The sequence below is a fragment of the Podarcis cretensis genome (genome assembly GCF_951804945.1).
Source record: "Podarcis cretensis genome assembly, chromosome: 14".
NCBI classification, from domain to species: domain Eukaryota; kingdom Metazoa; phylum Chordata; class Lepidosauria; order Squamata; family Lacertidae; genus Podarcis; species Podarcis cretensis.
In genome coordinates, this window is record NC_137183.1 from 47,251,740 (window position 1) to 47,272,329 (window position 20,590).

Below are 20,590 nucleotides of genomic sequence, written 5' to 3' on the forward strand. Positions count from 1 at the left end.
ATGCTAGGGCTGATAGGCTTTGGAATCCAACAATATTTGGTGAACAATAGGTTGTGGATGGCTGCAATGATGCTTTTCTGGGAATAAATCCCTTGTGTGTTAAGGCCCCATGCAGAGACCCACACACAGCAACCCTAGCTGTCCTGGAAGCAAGCGCAACCTGAGCACAACAGCACTCTCCCCTGCTGTGATTTCCAGTCGCCGGTATTCAGAGTCTAGCTGCCTCTGATGGTTGAGGTAGAGTCTAGCCATCACGGCTAGTAGCCACTGAGATCCTTGCCCTCCATTAATTTGTCTAGTTCTCTTTTTAAAACAATCCACCTTGGGGACTAGCACTACCACTTGTGGAAACAAAGCTCACAGTTTAACTCGTGTTTTGCAAAGAAGCAGTTTCTTTTGTCTGCCCCGAATCTTCCAACGTTCACCTTCCCTGGATGTCCACAAATTCTAGTACCGGGAGGGAGGGAAGAAGGCTTTTCTCTGTCCAGTTTCTGTACAGCATGCATATTTTTATATATCTCGATCACGTCTCCTCTTACTTGCCTTTTGTTCTTAACTGAAAAGTCCAAAATGTCTTGATGCGTCCCCTTCCTATTAAGGAGAGGTGCATTACATACTGACTGAAATAATGTGTTTGAGCTTCTGCAATACAACCAAGCTAAGTGTACACCCATTTCCTTGGAAAGGAGGGGTAAGCCGGCCAAATTACATAGTTTTTGGTTCCTCGTTAAGGGACATCTGGTGCTCCAAGCAACTGTAAACATGCTCTGCATGTATAGGAGCAGCCTTTTGGGTGGGGATGCTAGCTCCCAAGTAGGAGGTGCCACAGAAAAACCTCCATCTCCAACTGGTCCCCAAGTGATGTAAAGTGTTGTAAAGTCCGGGCTAGACCAATGAAAGCATCTCTCTCCCCCCACCCCATTATCTAAACCTACAGCAAAATCTCTGTGGGGGGAAATGGCTAGTCTCCACAGACTATAAATAATGTGAATTTCCAGGAAAAGTGACCAATCTGATATTTAATCTTTGCAATGGCAAAAATATCAGGGGGCTGAGGAACTGTGTGCGTTGAGACAAGAGACATTGGAAAACTGAACTGCGAAATGCACTTTAATGCCTCATAGCTCAATTGTGATTGTTCTATAAAAACAGAGGAAGGTTACAGGAATATACATTAAACTGCATCAATGAAGCAGGGGGAGGCAGGTACCAATCAAACAATCAATATGCAGGAAACGACGACACCATTACATTTGAAAGCCAAAAAAGAATATTGCAATTTGATTTGCTTTAAGAACACCCATATAAAATACCCGACAGATAGATTATAATCACATTTCCCGTTAGCTTACAAGCTGCTTACTTAAATTCTGCACAGGGAGTTCATTTCCTGACAGAACCAAGGCTAAAAACTCAAATGCACACAATTCCTAGGACCATAAGAAATGGTGTCAATTCAGCCTTGACATTTCCCTAAATAACATCTAATTGGCAATGCGTTGCCTATTCTCCAAACGGCAATTTCACAGTCATGCTCCACGTCTTGTGCTAACAGATGTGCACAGATGTTGTCAGCACATCGCAAAACAAAGTGTTGACTCCAACACATTTCAGCGCTCCCTTTGCAGCAGAAACTCATGCCCATTTCCACATCTTGTGGTAGCAAATTCCACGAATCCGTCCTGTGTTGGGCGAAGAAGTGCTTTCCTCTCTCCTAAATCTACTGCCAGTCCATTTAAATGGAGGAACCTACGTTCTAGAATTATGAGAGACGGAGGGGAGAAAATTCTTTCTTTATCCTTCATTTCCACCATGTAAAATTCTATAAATATCCTGCAAGCAGGAGTGGAGCAGAAGAGCTCGCTCCCCTGGCATTCAGAAGCTTTACTACCTCCCACTGTAGAGGTGGGACGCGGGTGGCGCTGTGGGTTAAACCACAGAGCCTAGGACTTGCTGATCAGAAGGTCGGCGGTTTGAATCCCCGCCACGGAGTGAGCTCCCGTTGCTTAGTCCCTGCTCCTGCCAACCTAGCAGTTCAAAGCACATCAAAGTGCAAGTAGATAAATAGGTACCACTCCAGCGGGAAGGTAAACGGTGTTTCCGTGCACTGCTCTGGTTCACCAGAAGTGGCTTAGTCATGCTGGCCACATGACCCAGAAGCTGTACGCTGGCGCCCTCGGCCAATAAAGCAAGATGAGCGCCGCAACCCCAGAGATGGCCACGACTGGACTTAATGGTCAGGGGTCCCTTTACCTTTTTACTGTTGAGGCAGAGCAGAGCCATCGTGGGTAGAAGCCATTGATAGCTCTCTCTTCCATGAATTTGTCTAACCCTCTTTTAAAGCCATCCAACTTGGTGGCAATCACCGTCTCCTGTGAGAGTGAGTGCCACAGCTTAACTATGTGCTGCAGGAAGGACTTTCTTCATTTGTCCTAAATCTTCCATCATTCGCATGTTCATAAGTTCTAGTGTTCTGAGAGAGGATAAAAACTTTTCTCTATCCACTTTTTCTAAACATGTTCCCTTTTCCTCACCAACCACCTGAGATAATTTCAAATATCTTAAAAAAAAAAAAATCTAGGGTGCCGTTTTTGAGACAGTGACAAGAATCGTACACAGTATTTCAAAAGGTAGCTGCAACATAATGTTATATATGGGCACTAAAACACTGGCTGTTTCATTTATTTTCTATTCCTTTCCTAGCGATTCCTAGCATGGGGTGATAAAAATCATACTCAAGAGCAGGCCCTCTGAAATCAGTGGACTGACATTTATTTATTTTACAAGTTTATGAACTGCTTGACAAGTCAAAGGACATCAAAACGATGTACAGCAAAAATAAAATACAAAGAATACAAATTCTTAAAACAAGGAAACCATTCCTGTGGATTTACACTTAGTACAGTGGTACCTCTGGTTGCGAACGGGATCCGTTCCGGAGCCCCATTCACAACCTGAGCAGAACGCAACCCACGTCTGCGCGGGTCGCGATTCACCGCTTCTCTGCATGACGTCATTCTGAGCACCTGTGCATGTGCGAGCGGCTAAGCCCAGAAGTAACCCGTTCTGTTACTTCCGGGTTGCCACGGTACGTATCCTGAAAGAACATATTTCATAAATAAGTAGGTCATGACTCAGGAAAAACGTGAAACAAACCATCTTCAGTAGGCATCCAAACATCACGATGCTGGGCACCTGTTTAATTCCAGTTGGTAACCAATTCCAGGGGACTGGAGCCACAGCAATAAAAGACCAATTTCTAGTACAGACTAAGCACACCTCTGGGACATGCAGTACTCTCAGCAGTGCCCCATCTGAGCCGTGCAGTTGCCAAGCGGGGCTATAAGGGGCAAGCTGACCCCTTAGATAATCTGGTCTCAAGTTATCTACCATACAATGTTATCTAGATCCATTAATTTCAATGGGTCGGCGTCCGAGTGCGAGTAACATCACCCATGGAATTTAGCTTTCAGCAGACTTTGATCTCGGAATAGCACATGCTCACTGTTGCTACAGATCCTGATATTTTGATTGGGAGTACCAAAGCCTCTTCCAGAAGCCTGTGCAGTGGGGCGGGTGGAACGGAGATCTCTCACAACTACATCGCTGTTTTATTCAAGTGAGCTGGAGCAGCTGGGCTTGTTCAATGTCGCTGGCCAAGGGAGGGCCAGATGAATTGACTTAAGGCTCAACTGCCTAGAACAGCCATTACAGTAAGATTAATTCTTTGAAATACCAAATATGACTGACATTTTCTATTAATATGTATTGCATGTGCCAAGATGGAAACAAGGACTCTAGATTTCCCAGCAAACGCAATTTATTTTCATAACAAAAGAGCGGGGCATTACCAGAATGTCGTATGGCTATTTTGGGTATTCATGACTTCCAGTTAGTGTTACTTTGGCAACAGGTTTTTTTAACCCTCCCGTCAAAAACAAAGATAAAGACCCTCACAAATAAAAAATGCCCCAACTTGCCAATTTGTGAGGGGCAACCAGCCCTCTTCTCCTAGCTCAGATACCCCTCACTTTAAGAACTGCTTCGCCATTTGCATCACCACTGAACCCAACTTAGCCAGCCAGGATGATAATATGGCAGCCTTCAACAACCTGGTCACCTCCAGAAGCTCTTGGAGGGAGATGGAGACTAGGAGTAGAAGAGTCAAGAGATGTGGAGATCCCCCAACATTCTTTACTTGTTCCCACTCCAAAAAAAATTGCAAGTCTCTTCTAAGCTCAACCACTTGATCTAGGAGGCTCCAAACATTCTCCAGGACAAAGGAAAACCATAGGGATCTTATTCTGCATTGTGGGCAGCTTTGCAAAGGCCCAGTCTTTGGAAGAGCAGGGAACTCAAGTTATTCTTGCAAAAACTCATCTCTCCCTTTTTGAGTGAAAAAAAAGGGGGGGTTAGCAAACCCCAACAGGACCAAGAAGCCTAGGCATTCCAGTTCAGCACTGTCTTGTTAATCCTCGTTTTTTTCCCCCTGAGGCTTTGAATGGCTTTATTTGGAGAATGCACTTTTGTCCTCATTCCAAGTGCCACTGTTTACTCACTCAAGTCTAGGACGTCATCGGTTTTAATTAAGTCCTCCTCCCTTGTCAACGGCAGCTGAGTCTCTGGCTCATCCTGGAGGTGCAGCGACAGGGACCGCATCATGAAGAAGACTCTGATGGCCTGAAACACAAGTGAAAAAAGCTGATTCTTTCTTTTTAAAGGTAATAATAATAATAATAATAATAATAATAATAATAATAATAAAAAACCAAAACCTGGCTTAGATTAGGATGGAGACCTCTGGCCTGTGGGCAATTTGGCCACTGTTTCCCCCATACCAAGTCCGCCTGCCCCACACCTGACATCATACAACATCATACATTTGAGAGGCAAAGTAAGGATGTTGCTCCAGAGGAACAATCGGATGAGCTTTCAGTTGTTCCCTAGGCAAGTGGGGCTTGCTGATAGCACACAGATCTTAATGCCACTGTACAACCTATGGGGGGCAACGGGATTCCTGACTACCATCTGTCCCAGTTTTTTTCCTCCTCTAATATTTACAAGAATCATGGGGCGCTTCTGCTATCCCATCTTAGATAAGGCCCTGTCAGTTGAAGGCTAATGGAGAATGGAGAATCACTCCTTACTCTGGCTTTGTTTTACTGGAAATAAATATTTCTTTTTAGCAGCCCTAGCAGTGGAAGAGGAGGAGGCAAATAATCACCCAAATCTGGCCAAAAAGGAGGCTTACTTGGTCTGCTGAAGGGACCCTATACAGGGACTCCAGGGAATGTTTTTAACTAAGAGTAGGTGCCCTATTTTTTTTGCAGGAGAGTGTAGTTTTTTATGCATTCTGTATCCAAATAATATATAGGGCTCTGAAAATCAACAGCAGTATCTAGAACTGGCCTGGAAATTCATTGGCAGCCAGTGAACCTGTTTGTTTGTTTTCTTTAATTGAACCTTGTTTTTTCTGCAGCTAAGAGGCCTGGCGGTTGCCTTTGAAACCAATTCTAGTTTCCGAGAACCTTCTGGTGAAAGCCTCGCATCATAAATGCAGCCTGAATAACCTCGACCAGGCTCATTTTTACTTAGGAAAGGGAGCAACTGGAGCATTCACCTGTGTTAGTCAAAGCAATAAGCCCTAAAGGGCTCTACAAGAAGGAAGTGGTTTGTGGCTTTATATAGACAAAATGCAAATATATATATATAGAAATGAATCCTTGGAATGCAACCTTTGTTTTTAAGAACAAAATTTGGGCATGAAGAGGAAGGCAACCACCACCACTTGTTTCTGCAGAGAGATGACAGATTAAAGGAGAAAGCTTCAAACAGCTGGTCTAGCTTCCCCTGCTTTAAAAGATAAGCACATTAGCTTTGGAAATCAGGATGGATTGGCCCAAGGCTCACACAGAAGAAGAAAAAAAGTGTTTCTGAACTTCAGAAAACAACTCTGCTAGCTAATCAGAAGTGCCTCAAAAGGAATCAAAGTTCTGTTCTAGGAAAAGGGGTCCCTGGCTTTCCAAGAAGTTCAAGCAAACGAGATAAGAGATACATCCTGTGTCTCGAAGTGACAAGGCAGAATAAACAGAAGAGCTTAGAAAGGCCGTCTTGATTGCTGGTATTTCCAAGAAAGTTCTCAAGACCAACAAGAAAAAAAAGATGTTGTCGCTAATTCATTTCTTCCTCCCCGAAGATACAGCAATTCTATGTACGCTGAAAGGATGAAAGCGGCCTAAACTGGAGTGTGCCATCAATACAACGGAAGCAAGCACATCTATGTGGTATTGTGTTTTCTGCAGAAAATGAAACAAATCAATTTCCTAGCTAGAGCTCCAAACGGAAGGTTATTTGAGTACAGGTTGTTCAGCTCACCAGGAGCCTCACAGTCAGAAGAACATGGTTTGCTGATCCAGCAAACACCTTAAGAAACAAACAAACCCTACTAGGACAAACAGAAGAGTTTTCTTTTTCAGAGCATCTCCAGATCCTGGCGATGTTATCAGAGAGGTGTCAAGAAGCAACTGGAAAATGTAAATGGTGTGCTTAACCTGTCTGTTGTGCAAAGAGCAACATGGGACTTCTCTAAAGATCTCTAGGTGGTGAGGACACCTCTGTAACTCTCTGGCTTATTGTTTATCTAGGGCCTGATTGCACCAAGAAGTCAAATGCCAGCAATCATCAACCCCAACACACACCCATGTCAGAACAGCTGGATGTGTTGCTCCCAAATTTTGTAGCAAATGTGGGGCTTTCTAGGAGAGTAAGAAGTGTGGCTTTCTTTTCTCCCTTCTGGTTAATCAACAGGACTCCATGGCATGGCAGCGACTAATGCTACCAACACTCTCTTAGCTCTTTCCCAGCCAAGCCTTGCAAAAAACACAACGAAACTACTGGGGGAAAGAGAACACAGGCTTGCTGCCTTGATCCTGTCCCCATGGCAGTTTCTACAGGAAGAAAGGATGCCAAGGGCAGTGCAGCCACAGTCCTTTCTGCCCTATGCCAGCTCTTAAGAGGATAGGCTGGAAAGCAGAGGTGACAAACAAACCCCTGTGTTGCAAAGAGAACGTCAGCAATGTCTAGGCAACAGGATGACCATGTACATATTCAATAGACAATCTTTTATAGAATTCCTTCAAATCTTTTATAGAATTCCTTCAAACAAGTCCAAAATGAAATCTTTAGTCTAAAAGTCTCTGAAAATCTTTAAATGAAGCGAGGTACCAGACTTTGTACGATGAAAGATAAGCTGTGAAGCTTTGTGTATTCAGCCAATATGATGCCCAACACTGAAAAGTGATTCTGGATATTGACTACTCTTTCGTAGAATTCTTCATTATTACATGAGCACTGTTCCACAGCATTTGATATTTTCATTTACATATATTCATTCGAAATAAGATGGGTTTATGAAGCAATTATATATCCTCCCACCACAATGAAGAAGAATTCTACGAAACAGTAGTCACCTGGGCTGATGGGAACTGCAGCCCCAGACACCTGAAGGGCACCAGATTGGGGAAGGCTTCTGCACACACCACACCTCTGAGCACATTTGAGGGAGGGAAAGGGGGATAAAAATGTACTGAATTAAAAAAACCTCACCCTCCGCGTTCTTTCCACATCTCCGCAGGGCAGCCTCTTCACAAAGTCAATCCCAGTGAGAGGGGTTCCTGTTGGCGGCAGCAGAATGGAGGCATCCATCATCAAGTACTCGACATTCATGGGCTTAAGCTGGGAAAGGAATTTCACACTTAACATGTGACATAAACCCAAGCGCAACCTTAAAATCAACTGTACCTTTAATACTATTTCCCCACCCTCTTCCTGCGGAAAGGTTGTTAAAATAATAATAGTTAAAATGTAGCTAACTATTAAAATAATAATAGTTAAAAACTAGCTAACTATACTACGTTAGACAACCAAAAATTGTGTACATGGAACTTTTCCATCTTGTAAAGCCTGTTAGGTCAGACCAAATGATAATTTGCCATATTTACCACTGTGCTGATATTCCATGCCTTGTCTAAGACGTTGTTATCCATGATAAGCAAATGTTGGGGAATCTTGATAACCTCACACATTATAAATCTATGAGTTCTGAGTATTTTAACATTTCTGCATGTGTCCACACACAATTATGGTTTAGCCTCTGGATTATTATTATTTTAAAGTGTGGTACTCTAAGATGAGACACGTTAACGTTCCGTTTTGCCATCCACACGGCCATCTCATGAATTACTTACAGTCATGCTTCTGTATTCATCTTCAAACATATCCAGAAAAATTTCTTCGCCCTTTAAAAGGAAACAAGAGGAATGCATTTGCCCCTCCATAAACATTCCCTCTGCTTCTCATTATACGATGGTCTTAAAACTTCCCACCTTACCTACACTCTTCAAGGACCACTTTTGACCAAACTAGGAATGAAAAAAGCTACAGCTTCCCTTTATCTGGATAAGCTGCCAGCTGTTTATCTCCTCCTGTCAAGGCTGCGATTCCTAAACGCCTGGCGGGTGCCTTGCTTGATTTGCCTCTGGTGGAAAAACATGGTACCTGGCCTTAATTCAACAAAACAGCTTTGGAAATGGGTCATCGCCATGAAACGGCTTGAGTGCCTGGCAAAGAGGCCGTTTCTGCTGATCTTCCTGTTTATAAACTTCCAGACCTTTAAATAGGAAGTCAGCTAAGGGTCGACTCACATGCAAGGCAGCAGCAGTGGCAAAATGACCCCAGTCATTGGCCGCCGCCACCAAAATAGGTAGGGTCTTGGGGGCCAGAAAAACTTAGCTGAAGGCAGCGGCAGCACTTCCGTTTTGTGCTCATAAACCAGTATAGTTTATGGTAGAAACCTGCTAGCAACTCTACTAGCATGAGGTGACTTCAAAGGCTACAGAGATGGTGTTGTTGACTATACGTGGCTCATTGGCCCTCAGAATTGCCCACCCTTGGTCTAGACTGGGATAACTATCATGGTGCTCTGTAGACCCTGATGAACTACAGCTCCCATTAGCACCAGGCAACATGGCCGATAGCCAGTAATGATGGGAGTTGTAGTCCAACATTTTCTAGAGGAGTCTACCATGTTGGTTTTACCAGAGTCTGGTGAAAGCACCACGTAATTCCTGTCTAGTAAGTGATGTCTTAGGTTCTATTCTTATTAAGCTACGAAAAGGCAACCATGTACTTTAAAAGGTTCCCTGCTGGCTCCCTCTATCTTCCCCTGTATTCAGAGGTTAGGGAAACATGGAAAGTGTTAGAACACTGTACCTTATAAAAACGTCGCACCAAGTGAACGCTTTCTTCTCTCGCGCCCTAGAAAGAAAAGGATACGGCTCAGTTCTACTTTGTGGCGGGCAGCTTTCAATAAGGCTTTAAAAGCAGCAAATGTCTTTCCCCAATACCATTGCTTCCCCCCTGGAAAGCCAGTTAAAAGAAAGAGAAGGACATCTCACGGTACTCTCCAGTGCAGGGGTGGCAAACTTGGTGGGGGCGGAATTCCCATCAGCCCTAGGCGGTGCAGCCAATGATCAGGGATGACGAGAGTTGGAGTCCAACAAGATATGGAGGGCGCCATGTCAGCTACCCCTACCTGATGAGATGAGCAGAATCCAGACTGCTTCAGAAAGGTTCTAATGTGTTCAGCCCCCAACCTTTACGTGGGGGTTACGTTCCAAGGCACCACATGCATCAGTGAAATTGCATGTACCGTATTTTTCACCCTATAGGGCGCACCTAGTTTTTTTTGGCGGGGGGGGGGGGAATAAAGAATTTTTTTTATAATTCCTCCCCAGGCGTGGGGCTGGGGCGGGGGAAGCCTGAGCTTCCCCCGACCCCAGCCCCCAGAACAGGCTACTATCCGCAAGCCTTGGGAGCCCGGTGGGAACTCCTGCCGGGCTCCCCAGGCTTGCAGATATCTGCCCGAAGCCCGGGGCGCGCTGCTCAGCGTCTTCCCGCTGTCCCCGGACCTGGTCTGCAGGCGGGCAGCGGGGAGAAGAGCGCTTCTCTCCACTGCCTGCCCCGCAAGCTCCGGGGACAGCGGGGAGGCGCGCTGCGCACAAGTGCCGGGGGGGGAAATGTATTTTTTTTCTTTATTTCCTCCCCAAAAAACTTGGTGCGTCCTATGGGCCGGTGTGTACTATGGGGCGAAAAATACGGTAAGTCCCAGGCTCAATCCCTAGCATCACTGATTAAATTTTCCCAGGACTGGGAAATTACCCCATCCCTTCCCAAGACCATGATGAGACCAGAAAGACCAATGGAATGATGTGGAACAAAGCAGTCAGATTCGGCACACCCTGGCGACAGAGCTGTAGCAGTTTCTTCGACTCCTAACTCTTTGCTCTCAGTTCTGCTTGTACTAAGGCATGGATTCCAGCCCAACCAGACACTGGTTTAGAGAACAGCTAGCAAAAACAAAAAAAGTCTTAGATTTTTTAAAAAATGAACGTATTCTGGAAATTTCATTTCATCTTTTTACTATGCGTTCTGCCTTGACAGGGTTCTACTCGTAAAGATGGACTGTTAGCAATCAGAGAAATTTTTACACTTACATACCAGCAGTTAAGAGGAAAAAGGTGTCCAAACCCCGCAAACACTCACCTCCAAACAGGCAAGGTGAACATCCTTTATAATTCTACCATGTTTGGACATCACCAACTGCTTCAGTAGCAAGCAGCCAAGTTCCAATGTAGCCAGGCGAATTTTCCCATCTGTATGTTGGGCGGGGGGGGGGGAGGGAGGGCAGGAAAAAGTTAGAGATTGTTGAGACCAAGTTGCTGACGTCTCAGCTTTACGGGCCAGCGCTTTAGCACCACTAGTCAAATTCAAGTATCTCAGCACTGTGGCATGTTTTGAGCACAAAATGCAATACACTTCTTGCACTCAAACAAACACTGGAGCATGGAAAAGAACTGGGAAAGAACTGTTGTTTCTCTTCTGCAGTAGAGTGGGAGCCCATCCAGCTTAGTCCAAACAAAACCCAAACCCACAATTTGGCCAAAGCAGCCACGCTCTCTACAGATTAACAGAATGATTCACTGAGACCATTACAACTAAGAACTTTTAACTCCACCTTCGCATTCTCCCCTCTCATCTCTCTCCCCCCCGCCCCCCCCTTTGTACAGTGGAACCTTGGTTTTCTGTTCCAGAAGGCTGTTTGACTTCCAAGACATTAGAAAACCAAGGATCAAAGGGCTGGCTGCAAAGTCAATGGGGGGGGGGATATGAAAAACGTGCCTCAGAAGCTGTTTGACTTCCAAGAGACTTTTGAAAACGGAAGCAATTACTTCTGGGTTTTCAGCGTTCGGGTTCTGAATTGTTTGGCTTCCGAGGTGCTTGAAAACAGAGGTTCCACTGTACAGTCAAACCTAGGTTCTCGAACGGCTCCATTTTGGAATGTTTCGGCTCCTGAAATACCAAAAACCTGGAAGTAAATGCTCCGGTTTTTGAATGTTTTTCGGAAGCCAAACGTCTGACGGGGCTTTTGTTTGAGTGCAGGAAGCTCCTGCAACCAATTGGTTGTTGAACTTTTTGGAAGCTGAACGGGCTTCCGGAACGGATTAACCGAGGTTTGACTGTATCTCCTAAGACCATGAACCTGATGGTTGGGATTGGGACTGTCACAGATATTTATGAGCAGCTCCGAGAGCCTCTTTTAGCCAAATAATGTTGTTGTCATTATTATTAACAACAGGGGTTTACTTCAATTATTTAAATATTTTATATTGCCCCTTGCCGTTCTCAACCATTTTTAACGGAAGTAAAAGAGCAGCAGTTGAGACAGTAAGGCAGCAGGTTACAAACGCAAGTGAAAAGCACTGAGATACCTGGGCATATCAAAAGGGCTACGGTTCAGTTCCCACGTAATGCTAGGCCAAACCACGCAAACACATGAATAAGCAGGCTCCCAGAGAGGAGATCACGGCGGCTTTGCTCCTCCTCCAGTCCTTCTGCTGGTGCACTGCAGCAATCTAAGCCGTGGGCTGGCTTGACAGGCTCGTGGTTTGTCTCTCTTCCAAGCAAACCACGGAGCTGTAAGCCAGAAAGGCAAAAACCTTTGGTTACAGCTCAGAGTTTGTCTGGGGCAAGATGAACCGCCCACCACATGTTCCCACTAAGCCATGGTTTGGTTTAGTGTTACATGTGAACCAGGTCAGCCTTTCATGACCTAATTGGAAGGGCATGAGATCAGAACTCCCCCATGCGATGAAAGTTAGAAGCTTCCCTGGCAGAGGGGAGAGAGAATCTCATGTCCATGCTGAATATCAAGGCTCGGGGTTAGATTCATCACCTGCCTAGACAGTCCCATAACCTGTGCTTTGCGTATTGCAGGGGCAGCTACCCCCTGGCCCTCCAGCTGCTGATCATTGGCCACACTGGCTGGGGATAAAGGCAGCTGGAGTATGGAAATAGTTGGAGTGCAGCAGCTTACCCCTCCCCAACCTCTGGTGTGGTCCATGCTGTTAACAACAATCTCAAAGCTGTATAAATCGCATGCCTGTATAAATTATGCAAATTTGCTGAACTTGCAATATCTTTTCTTTTGCATAATTGTTTTCTGCTTTGGCAGCAGATAGCAAACGCCTCGTTGAAAAGACGCAAGGAAGAAAGGATCTGGGATGTCAGCATTGCCGCCTATTCCAAATTCTTTCTTGCTCAATACAGGACTTGGAGAAGTAATGAGACGTTTGCTGTAAGTGGCTGCACAGTATCTGGAATTGCTCCCCTTGAGCTCTGGTAGGATTCTGCCCGCAACATCCTCTGTTAAACAACTGATCTCTTTACATTCCCTCAAGAGGCTGAGAGTCAATGACTTCTTGTTCTCTGCTACTGCTGATGTGAGCTATGGTCATTGTTTGAAGATGATTTGGCGTTGGCTTGCTGCTTCATGCTTCCAGCGTCAAACACAGCTTCCGAATTCCTGTCTTGAAAGCAAAGCAGGCTCTAGGCGTGTAAATTTGTCCTACAGGAGTCTTTGCCAACCTGCTGAGAGTTGTAGTTCTAAAATGCCTGGATGGCAATAGGGCAGCAATGGCTACCCTATAGCAAAAGCCCTTCTGGTCCACAAAGGAGGGTGCTTTGCATACTCTTGGTTTCAGCACTTGTTAGTACAAAAAAGAAGATTGACAAAAACCCTCTACCTGGCTGAGCGGCATAGTTCATTATCCTGATGAGCCTCTCAGCGAGCACGTGATTGTACGAGGTCTTCTCCTCAGCATCCAGTGCCGAGAGCTGAATTCTCTCCAGCGTGACTGGCTCGATTCCTTTGAAGACAGAAAAAGTGTTTATTGCAGCTATGTGACAGTTTGCCAAAGCACACTTCCAAGGAACCAAGAAGCCAGTAATTAAGAAAGGCAGCCAGGCCTTGGGAAAGCACCAGTTTCCCAAGTTACCCACACACAGATTTTGAAAGACGAGGAGGCAGTGAGAAACAAAAAGATAAAAGCAATTGAAATCTTCCCAGTGCTCCCCATAAGTCTTTAGAGGCAGGAAATGCCCTGATCAACATCACCAATTCCACCACCCAACTGCACCGGAGATCTCCCTGGGATGTTTAGTTTACACGCTTTCTTGATGCTTCCAATCCCTGATTTTGCAGGGTTGATAAGACCAAAGGAAAATCTTGATAACAACCTTGGTAGCCACTGCCGGGGTTACGAAACTGCCTTGATGGGCACTGCCTGGTCCGCAACTATTTTTAAAAGGAGAATGAGTGGATCAGGCCTCACCTGTCCCCCGCCAAGGTGGTCTTTTAGTAAGCCAGATAACAGCAATGATAACACATCCCCCCAAACTAAGCCTTGATCCCAGCAACAAACCCTAAAGAATATCTCTGCACATTCTGCACCTGCCTATCGGCCACTTGCGACCAAGTGACAATGTGCGGGCACCAGGATGGCGCCTGACGTCTCCACCATCTGGAGGTGCATACCAGGGGATCCTTGGATCTTGACTGTAGAATCCTACCTGTTATATTTTATCTGCACAAACAGAAGCCAAATTTCAGAAGCCAAAAAGTCACCTTGAAAAATACGACTTTCGAGCAGTGTGGCCCCAAAATGGCAAAGAGACATTCGGTTTTGCCAACTGTAACCCTAGTTTAAGGAGCCATATGGCACCTAGCTTATATATCTGAGTTTCTAACACTGCTGGGGGCATAAGCACTGTTTCTTGTATTTATCTATTTTTAAAGTGACAAGATAAGGGAGGGCAAACAGAAAAATGGGGATGGAGGCTGGAACCAGATCAGGAAAGTTGAGTGAGAAAGAAGCAGAAGACAGACAGACAGACAGATGTAACAGGGATAGGGGGTGTTGTGCAGAAGGCTGGGGTGAAAATTGAGTCCTGAGACCTAAAGAGTTTGACAACCATTGCAGCACAGCACGTAGGCATGCACAAATTTGGGGAATGGAGCTGAGAGAAGGAACTACTGGCTTGTTTGTGCCTCCAAGTAATTTAAAGCCAGATAATATAGCAAGCTGTTCCTGTAACGCAGCAAGCCAATTTCTCAGAAGAGGCTGTCTCAAAATGCCATCCTTGCTTGACAATGCATGGTACGGTAAGAACCTTTTGTAATATTTAAGCCCTGTGCACAAAAAGCTGGTTGTCGTAGTTATACATAGCCAAAGAAATCTTTCCGTCATGAAAGCAGGGCAATTTGCTCCTCTCCATTTAATGCCTACCAATCCTGAACTCAACTGGCCAAGCATTGCCAGTAAAATCATTTTCAACCTACACTGCACAAATGAGGGACTGGCTGCTCCAATCTTAAGAACACCTATGAAGTGAAACTGATGTTTTATACATATGTTTATTTAAATAAAAATCAGGAGAGGGTCACCCACAAGAAAAGAGTATTACACTGTTCTGAAAATTCTACTGTTTTTTCTGCAGTTCAACTACCACGATACTCTGTAAATAATATCCATGGGGAAAATGTAAGCAAGAACAGATTATGTCATAGATTCCCAGGGATTTTTAAAATCCAATATACACACAAAACCACTCTTCACCACACAAAAGCTGGGGACTTACCATGAATTCTAAAGCTAAAGTCTGGATTAGATCAAGCCTGCCCCTCCCCATCTGTGGAGGACAATACACAGCTCAGAGGACATGTGTTTTGCTGGCTGATTTTTGGATCCCAGCTTTCATTAGCCCCACCATGGCCAAAGCCTTGTGACAGAAGATAGATTCCAACAAGCGTCCCCCAAGGAAGCCAACCCTGTGGTTCCACAGCAGATGTCTCCAATAAAAAAGGATCTCAGGTTGTGATTGAGGAGTAAAAGACCTCTCAAAGAGAAGCCGCCAGACCCAGAATGGAGAACCTGTGATACTTTTAGTGTTGTGGGGACTACAACTCCCTTCATCCTTGGCCACAGAGCATACTGGCTGTGCCTGGTGAGCATTTGGAAGTCCAAAGGCATTTAGAGGGCCACAGACTCTCTATTACTGGCCTAGAGAGTACTGAGATAGATGGATCCATGGGTTTGACTCAACAGTTTCAGGTGTTCATGACACTCTACATTGTCTGCAAAATGCTGATGACACACAGCTCTACTTATCCTTTACGCCTGCAGGTGTGGCAGTGGAGATGCTGAACCATTATCTTGCCTCGGTAATGGACTGGATGAGAGCCAACAAACTGAAGCTCAATTCACATAAGGCTGAGGCACTGTTAGTGGCGAGGTTACACCCCCTCTAAAAAGTGGCAGGAGTGCTCCTGGATCCTTTGCTGTCTGTCCCTCAAGGCCCAGGTGGCCTCAGCGGTGCAGAGTGCCTTCCATCAGCTTGGGCTGGTGGCCCAACTGCACTCCTATCTGGACAGGAATAGCCTAACTTGTCCTATGCTCTAGTAACATTGAGGTTAGATAACTGCAGTGTGGGGCTGCCTCTGAAGATGGTTCAGAAACTTCAGCTGGTGCAGAATTCAGCGGCCAGCTTGCTCACCGGGGCAAGACGGGTTGAGCATCTCACACCAATCCTGGCCCAACTGCACTGGCTGCCAATCAGTTTCCAAGTCCAATTCAAAGTGCCAGCTTTGACCAATTCTTCATGATCAAACCCAGATCATGAGCTTTTTACAACACACCTGAAAAGGCTGGCCTACAGTTCCAATCACACCCCAAGGGTTGGCCATGCTGGCAAGAGCTGATGGAAGTTGAAACCCCACTCTTGGGCTCAATCTTACCTTTGTTATGAGACATGGCGTACAGGAGGCACAGCACAAAGAGAGCGTAGTAATCAAATTCAGCACATTCCAGGGCATTATACACCATCTCAAGGAAAGGCCTGGAAGAAAGGGGGTGATGAGTGTGGTTTTTTTTGGGGGGGGGAACACTCCAGCAGCCATTTATCAGGACCCTACCACCTACAAATTATAACTAAAGCACACCCCAATGTACACAATGCTTTTACAAAGGGCGAGAGGAGAGGTTCCCCACTCCGTAGATTTCCTAGGAAGGGGACTGAACTGCTCCATTCAGAGACTCAGGAGCGTCGCTTAACACCACCAGGCTGCTTAAATGCAAGAGGCAGCACTTCAAACTAGAAGGTGTGCTGGACATTACGTGGGCCTCAAGTTGGCCTTCAGCTGCAGCACTAGCTAAAATAGCGGCTTGGCAGAGGGAGGAAAAGCAGGAACGATAATTACAAGTGGTACTCCGACTCCCATCAGCCCCAGCCAGAATGGCCCAGAGTGAGAGATGGTGGAAGCTGGGCATCCCAGCATCATTTGGAGAACCTAGTGTTCAAGTAGGAGCTTGGCTGACAGTGCCAAATCTCCCTCCGTACCTGTTCCAGTTTGACATTTCGGAAGCGGCTGCGCTCTTTTCCTCATCCGTGATGTTTTGCTCAGTGACAGACAACTGGCATCGGTCCATGATGACCATCTCAATTTCTGTGGAGAAACAGCAGCTCATTTAGAAACATTTCTAGGGAGACTGTACTTGTTAGAGGGTGCAGGGGTAGTCAGAAGTTAATGGCTTATCTATTGCCCATTGGAATTCTTGCAAAGGCTGCTGGTCTGGTCTGATAATGCTTTTCTTAAGAAAGAGCACTCAGGATCACTTAAGAACAGGGTTGTTACATCTTAACAGTGAAGAGGTCCTATTAACTACTGATTTATAAACTTAACACATGATGATGGCTCACAGGGATTCTAGGTTTTTTTAATAAAAGAGAGGAGGGGTAGACAGAAGGAAAGTAGACCATGTACAACGTCACTTCATCTTACATAGAGGTACAGAGAACAAAAGGTGAATTGTATGTTACCTTTTATAGCTCTGCAAGAGAGTGTTCCAACTCAGATGATTCACAAAAGTGTTACAAGCAATAAACATAGGGTGCTTGAGGCAGAATTCCATATTGAGCATTGGTCACAAGGCAATCCGTCATAGAATTGGAAGGGACCACAAGGGGCATCTTCCTGCAATGCAGGAATCTTTTACCCAACATGGGGCTTGAACCCACAACCTTGAGATTAAAAGCCATATGCTCTACCAACTGAGCTACCAAGGCACATTCCCTTTATTAGGGTCAACTGACAGTATTTAGGTCATGAGACAAAATAATAGGGAGTTAACAAACCCAGAATTAACCAAGTGTGGGAAACAAGTTCTGTTCTCCAAATGAGAATCACCCATTGCAAATCAAGCCACACAATGTATCTCCAATGTGCACAAGATAAACCCCCAGTAGGAACTGGTGAATTACTGGTTGTGGTTTTCATTTACTGGCATGCTTACCTTCGCTCTCCCCCGTGGGCTTGATGCCTTTGGACAGGCCCTCTGTGCCTTCTTGGGTGTCTTCTGGCCCCCTCTCTTCCTCTTCATCCTCTCCAACATTCTTATAATTAGGCCTCTTCTGCAGCCTCTTCTTGCCCTTATGCTTATTAATTTCCAGGGATCTCTCTAAGGTCTCCGTAGGTTTAATGAAGCATCTGATACCAGTCTTGAGCTAAAATGTTTGACAAAGGTAAGCGTTACTCTTTAGCAGGGGGCAAAGAAACTCCAGGTGTTTCCTTACAGAGCCACACAGCAACATGTAAGCGGCCCAACTTCGGCTTGGGGAAAACCATTACCATGCCAGAATTAGCACTGTGGACACATCCAGGCTGCCATTATTTCTGGGTGGAGTTCAATCACATACCAGCAAATTCAGGTGGAATGCTTAAGAGCTGATGGGGAGGTTTTGAGCAACAAACCTGCTTCCCCTAAATATCAGACTTGTGTGATAGGGAAAGTTACAGAAAAATGCACTGGGAAATGGGACTTCCGGGTCGGCGCCATCGCCGAATGGCGGACTCCCTCCGAGCTCCAGAGGGAACCTGCTGGGTAGGGGTTGGGTCCTGCCGCGCTGGCGACGCGGGGACCCTCAAAAACCATGGGTGGTGATGCCCATGGACTTGGTGACTCGGCGGGCACCGTTTGCGCCCCCCGACCCGCGAAGGAGCCATTTTAAAGGCTGCGGAGCGGGTGACGGGGGGGGGGATGTGTGTGGTGCTATGAGTCCACTGCTTCCCCTGCCCAGCGAACCCGCATGCCATTCGGCGGAGAGCAACGACTTCTTCTTTGGAAAATTTTGGATTTGGATTAAAAAGAACAACCCGTGAGTAAATTTATCGGACTTAAAAGGAAAATTTTGATTTATGAATTTGGAGCGAGCGGGGGAGGTGCAAAAAGGAAGTCCGCCCCCCCCCCCCCGTTGTAGATGTCTTAACGCAAGGATTTGACAACTAAGATCGAGAGATGAACTTGTTTATTTGAAAAAATTTAATTTCACGAAGGGAAATTACAATAATTGTGCTGGAGGAGAAGATTGGTTTGTGAGAACTAAAATGCAACTCCCCCGGGAACCGGGAGCGATCCGTCATGAGAGACTGGCGAAGAGACACAGAAACTTTGACAGCTGTCAAAGTAGCTGTCAAAGCAGGAAAATAAAAGAGAACTTTGTTACGATGGCTTTGCTGGTTAGATTTGTTACAATTTGGACATAAATTATTGGAAATAAAGGCAACAAGTTATTTGACTTTTGGGTCTGATCTGGAAAGAAATTAAGTTACCATATTCCCTCTAGAGGGAGGTTGGGACATTGCAACAGTAGCAGCAAGTGGAAAAATACTATGAAATTGAGCAGGATTTGTTATCTCTTGGGAAAGCTGCAAAAACAAAGCATTATTTTGTCTACAGAGGTTTCTACCATTGTTTCTAGACAATGGATTTATCTATTGAAGAAAGGAAGGGACTTGACGTAAGTTTATGTTCCTGAATAAATAAAGCCTCTGTGGAGAACAAGAAGTTTCTGAATTAGAAGGTTTTTGCAGCAGAACAGGAAAAGAAACCTGAGGAATAAGAGCTGGACTAAACTCGAAGTTGGAACATTTGGGACATCCAGACTTTAAAAGGATCAAGAAACAGAATTTGAGTTATACTCTTAAACATAGAGGTCTGGATGGAAGAAGAATGACCTTTTCTGAGAGTTTCTCCAAGATTGGACTTTCTGAAACCAAAAGCTATCAAAAGACGGCAAAGTGGAACTGAGACATGGACGTGGGTTCTCCAGTTTGGCAGTAGACAGATGGATGAACTTTGGGGATCGGAACTGGGAAAAGGGGGAGGGAGATTTGGAATCCAAAGGCTGTAAAATTTTTTCTTTCTTTTCTTTTCTTTTATTTCTTTTATTTCTTTTATTTCTTTTATTTTTTCTTGTTCTATGAAAATATGGGAATTCGTGGAAGGGAATTGGGGTCGAGCTTAGGGAAGCATAAAAATTATAAGGAGAAATGGTTAAATAAGATAAATTACTTTTGAATAAATGGGTTATTTATAATTATAATAAGGTTTTAAAATTTGGGGTAAGAATTTGTGGAATTAATTTTATGGAATGGGAATACAAGAGGGGGAGGGGGGGGAAGTCCGGGAAAGATGTCAACGAAATTAAGTGTAAACTTTATTCTTTTCTTTTTTCTATCTTTCCTTTTTTTATTCTGGAAACTTTAATAAATATTATTAAAAAAAGAAAAAGAAAAATGCACTGGGAAATGTGCCATAACTCTAACACAACGTCATCTAGCCGCCCTGCAAGCACATCAGAATGAATGCTCAATGAACAGCTCATCTGGAAACATCCTGTGTCTAGAACTTCAACTGGAACCATAAAAGGTTTCCTAGTCCAAAACAGCGAGGTGTGATAGCACTTAGGCAACTCGCTCCCTACCTGAAGCATGGAGTCAAGTAAGGGTTAGCCCATTGCTTCATTCCATTCAACATCTAAAGGAGTAACTGGTATTCAGAGATACACAGCCTCCAACACTGGGGGTAAAACATAGCCATTGTGGCTAGTAGCTACTGATAGCCTTACCCCTGGGCTCACGTGCTCCCCATCCCTGATGAGCACTTAGCTTTACTTTCTGTGAGTCTCAGCTTGTTAGATGGTCCAGACTGGGGATTGTGGTTAAGTTAGGCCAGTTTAACAAACCAGTTTCACAGCCCATGGTTTGAAGTTGGCTTGTTTCGAAACCAGCCAGAAAGCAAAGCTAAATACAGCTGACTACCTCCTCCTATCTGCAGTTTAGCATGATGTTCAAATG

At 45.0% G+C, this 20,590-nt stretch overlaps 1 protein-coding gene across 5 annotated transcripts in view; it reads right to left on the minus strand.

Moving 5' to 3' along the window:
- Positions 1–20,590, minus strand: part of CLEC16A (C-type lectin domain containing 16A) — a 98,258-nt gene that overhangs the window by 47,117 nt on the left and 30,551 nt on the right. For all 5 annotated transcript variants that reach the window (XR_013833139.1, XM_079953710.1, XM_079953711.1 and 2 more), the window contains exons 10-18: positions 17,748–17,958; positions 16,795–16,900; positions 16,193–16,293; positions 13,143–13,265; positions 10,603–10,712; positions 9,271–9,315; positions 8,247–8,297; positions 7,606–7,734; positions 4,560–4,680 (exon numbers count right to left, since the gene is read on the minus strand). Coding sequence is in view for 4 of the 5 variants with exons in the window: in XM_079953710.1 (XP_079809836.1) it covers positions 4,560–4,680; positions 7,606–7,734; positions 8,247–8,297; positions 9,271–9,315; positions 10,603–10,712; positions 13,143–13,265; positions 16,193–16,293; positions 16,795–16,900; positions 17,748–17,958 (997 nt within the window). In the remaining variant the exon portion in view is untranslated. The remainder of the gene's footprint in view (positions 1–4,559; positions 4,681–7,605; positions 7,735–8,246; positions 8,298–9,270; positions 9,316–10,602; positions 10,713–13,142; positions 13,266–16,192; positions 16,294–16,794; positions 16,901–17,747; positions 17,959–20,590) is intronic.